We start from the raw sequence: 3,640 nt of genomic DNA on the forward strand, positions 1-3,640 counted from the left end.
AAAAAAATACAAAACAAAACAAAACAAAATTAGCCAGATGTGGTGGCGCACTACTGTAATCCCAGCTACTTGGGAGGCTGAGGCAGGAGAATCACTTGGAACTGGGAGGTGGAGGTTGCAATAAGCCGAGAGCACGCAAACTGCACTCCAGCCGGGGCGACAGAGTGAGACTCCGTCAAAAAAACAAAAAAAAAAGAATCCACACGCAGGTGTGTCTGCCCCAGGGCTTGCTCCTGCGCACTGCGCTGCCTCTCCTGTGCTTGTAGCTCATAGCATTTCAAATCAATTCTCTTCTGATTCCTATGAGGACCTACGCACAGGGAGTGACATTCTTCTCGTATTCTTCAGGATGTTAATTCTCTGACCCAGACAGATTAATTGATTTTAGGATCAAAAAGCTATTAAGTGGCAGCATAGGGGCTTAACACTTTGACTTCTGGCTTCCAGTGTCCTAATTTTTTTCCTACATGTTGTATCTTTTATATGTAGGAAGTTCTGTGATTCGTTTACATAATACATTAATTTGGTGTTTACTTTATAAAACAATGCCAGAGATTTTCTTTTATTGATTTGTGTTGGGTTTTTTCCTTCCTGCAGAAAAAAGAGCCAGTGGAAGATGATGAGTCTGTCCCAGAGAATGTGTTGAATTTCGACGACCTTACTGCAGACGCTTTAGCTGTAAGTTAGAGTCCTTTTCTAAGTTAGGATATCTGCTGTTTTGTCTTAATTTTTTTCCTAGACAGCAAGTGCTCACACTCTGCTGCACACAGCATTGTGACATCCTTTCATTTCTGCTGCTGGGAAATGTCCCCACCCATTCTTGTTATATCCTATATTTGAGTATTTATTAGACAGCAGAGATGGAGACAGATGGAGTGGGAGAGTCAAGGGTAGGAAGAATAGAAAAAGGAAAGGAACTGTGTTTGGTTTATATAGCTCCATTTTCTACCTTTTGGTACACAAAGGCAAGAAACTTGAACTTACTGTAATACAGTAAATATTTAGTGCGCTGGGCAAGAGGAGTAATTTTTGAGTTTTTTAGTCACTGAACCCTTTCTTGAAACCCTTAACATATAGCAAGAACATAAACCAAAAAAGCAAAGTTGCTGTGCTTGAAGGGCTCGGATTGGGGGCCTGAGCCTGCCTCGCCCTACTGCTAAAGCACTTGCCTCAAAGAAGTAAGAGCACAGTTTGAAACACCTGCAATACAGAATACAAAAATGTGCTTCAGACAAATCTCTTACTCCTAATAAATTTATAATCTTCCTAGAGAACAGTTAAATGCAGCACATCAATAGAGTGCTAAATTAGTTCAGTCAAGAAAATCAGAAACTGCAGATTAAAGGAAAGTTCTCATAAGAGAGCGGCAGTACTAACATTTCTGCGATGTATAGGAACAATAGAAGTGGCCAGAACTATCCATCTCTGCCTCAAGCACCACCAAGGAAAAATGCCGATGGATTTGTAGAGCAAGACTGTATATATCCGTGTGTGAAATCAATCTCAGTCTTTGCCGGGCGAGGTGGCTCAAGCCTGTAATCCCAGCACTTTCGGAGGCCGAGACAGGCGGATCATGAGGTTAGGAGATCAAGACCATCCTGGCTAACACAGTGAAACCCTGTGTCTACTAAAAAATACAAAAAACTAGCCAGGTGAGGTGGCGGGCGCCTGTCATCCCAGCTACTCGGGAAGCTGAGGCAGGAGAATGGTGTAAACCTGGGAGGGGGAGCCTGCAGTGAGCTGAGATCCGGCCACTGCACTCCAGCCTGGGCGACAGAGTGAGACTCCATCTCAAAAATAAATAAGTAAATAAACAAATCTCAGTTCTTAAAAGTCTTCGTTTCCAGTTTTTAAAATGCTACCTCAAGGGCTCTCTTTAGAGCACAACAGGGTCAGGGCAACCAAATCTTATTCCTGTTCTGTCCTTGCCTCACTGTCCTGCTTATGGGCCTGGCCTGTTCATCTACAGAACCTGAAAGTCTCACAAATCAAAAAAGTCCGACTCCTCATTGACGAAGCCATCCTGAAGTGTGAGGCGGAGCCGATAAAGCTGGAAGCAGAGCGATTTGAGAACCTCCGAGAGATTGGGAACCTTCTGCACCCTTCTGTGCCCATCAGTAACGATGAGGTAGGTGGCTGTGCCGCAGCGGGTGGCGGCCTTAGGTCGCTGCTGTCTCTGCAGGGGCGGGGACGGGAGGAGATCTGTGGAACACTGGCACTCTCTGTCAGAAGCAGGTTCTTTGTATATTCCCTCTGTCCACCAATTGAGAATTGCAGGAGTCAGATCCTTGTCTGATTGGGAGGTAGCAGAGACAACAGGTAGGAGGAGACTCCTGGCACAGAAATCTCTTCCAAATAGGGCTGCTGTCCTCCACTGCATGTTGCCCACGGTAGCAGGCGTCTCGTAGGAGGGATCTGCTAAATCAACCTAACCCCCTCACCCACAACCCACTGAGAAGCTGCCGGTGGAAGGGAAATCTGCATGATAAAAGTTTCCTGCTGAGCGGGAGCTTCCCCTGCACAAAGCTGCTTGGAGCCCAGCCTTTGTTCCCTGACACCCCAGCCGGAGCAGGGCCCATCTGTGCCTCTTTCATTCATTCCCTGGTGAACATTAAACTCACTGCAGGCTGGGGTGTGCGGGAGGCTGCAGAGCACAGACCATGAGCAGACTCAGGAGGTCAGGGCCCCGAGTCCGCCCTCATGTTGCACTGGGACCAATGAGAGCCTGGAAAAAAAAAAAAATTTACATTTTCCTCTGCACCCCAGGCAATGTCGATTATCTGGGAAGAGTTGTCCTTGTACAGGATTTGAGAGGTCATTTAAAAGGGTTAAAAAAAAAAACAAAACAAAAACTGAGAGAATACTATAGACCTCTTGGAAAATTGTCCTTCCCAGTTTCATGGCTAGAATTACTTCTCAAACTTTGTAAGTTATTACTTCTCCATTGAGTAGCAAGTTGTATTCTCTAGTTATGAGACACAGTAGTGTTTAAGTTAAGCGATGACGTCACAAAGCTAAGTTCGTAGAATAAAGTTTGGAAAGACGGAGGTTGTAGAATTAAGAAATCATATATCAAGCTTGGCGCAGTGTCTCATGTCTGTAATCCCAGCACTTTGGGAGGCCTAGGCAGGGGGATCACTTGAGCCCAGGAGTTCGAGACCGGCCTGGGCAACATGGCACAACCCCGTCTCTACAAAAAAAAAAAAAATTAGCCAAGCATAGTGTCGCGCACCTGTCTGTAGTCCCAGCTAAGGCTGAGGTGGGAGGATCACTGGAGCCTGGAAGGTTGAGGTTGCAGTGAGCCAACATTGTGCCACTGCACTCTAGCCTGGATGACAGAGTAGTAAGACCCTGTCTCAAAAAATAATAATAATAACAATTTAATTTAAAAATAAAAAAATAAAATCACATGTCATGTATCTTTCTTTCTTACTCTGTTTCCTTAGGATGCGGACAACAAAGTAGAGAGGATTTCGGGGGATTGTACGGTCAGGAAGAAGTACTCTCATGTGGACCTGGTGGTGATGGTAGATGGCTTTGAAGGTGAAAAGGGGGCCGTGGTGGCTGGGAGTCGAGGGTACTTCTTGAAGGTAAGAGCTGGGAGCCAGTGAGGATAGGATTATAAAGAAGAAACAAATTT

The 3,640-nt window shown here is 45.4% G+C and overlaps 1 protein-coding gene across 1 annotated transcript in view; it reads left to right on the forward strand.

Annotated features, from left to right (window-relative positions):
* The window catches only part of LOC105516099 (UPF0577 protein KIAA1324-like), a 37,932-nt gene that overhangs the window by 28,209 nt on the left and 6,083 nt on the right, over nucleotides 1–3,640 (forward strand). Inside the window, 3 exon segments of the mRNA XM_011948163.1 lie at nucleotides 598–678; nucleotides 1,970–2,128; nucleotides 3,447–3,590. Of these exon segments, the coding sequence (XP_011803553.1) occupies nucleotides 598–678; nucleotides 1,970–2,128; nucleotides 3,447–3,590 (384 nt within the window).

The sequence above is a fragment of the Colobus angolensis genome, unplaced genomic scaffold (genome assembly GCF_000951035.1).
Source record: "Colobus angolensis palliatus isolate OR3802 unplaced genomic scaffold, Cang.pa_1.0 Scaffold273, whole genome shotgun sequence".
Classification (NCBI taxonomy): domain Eukaryota; kingdom Metazoa; phylum Chordata; class Mammalia; order Primates; family Cercopithecidae; genus Colobus; species Colobus angolensis.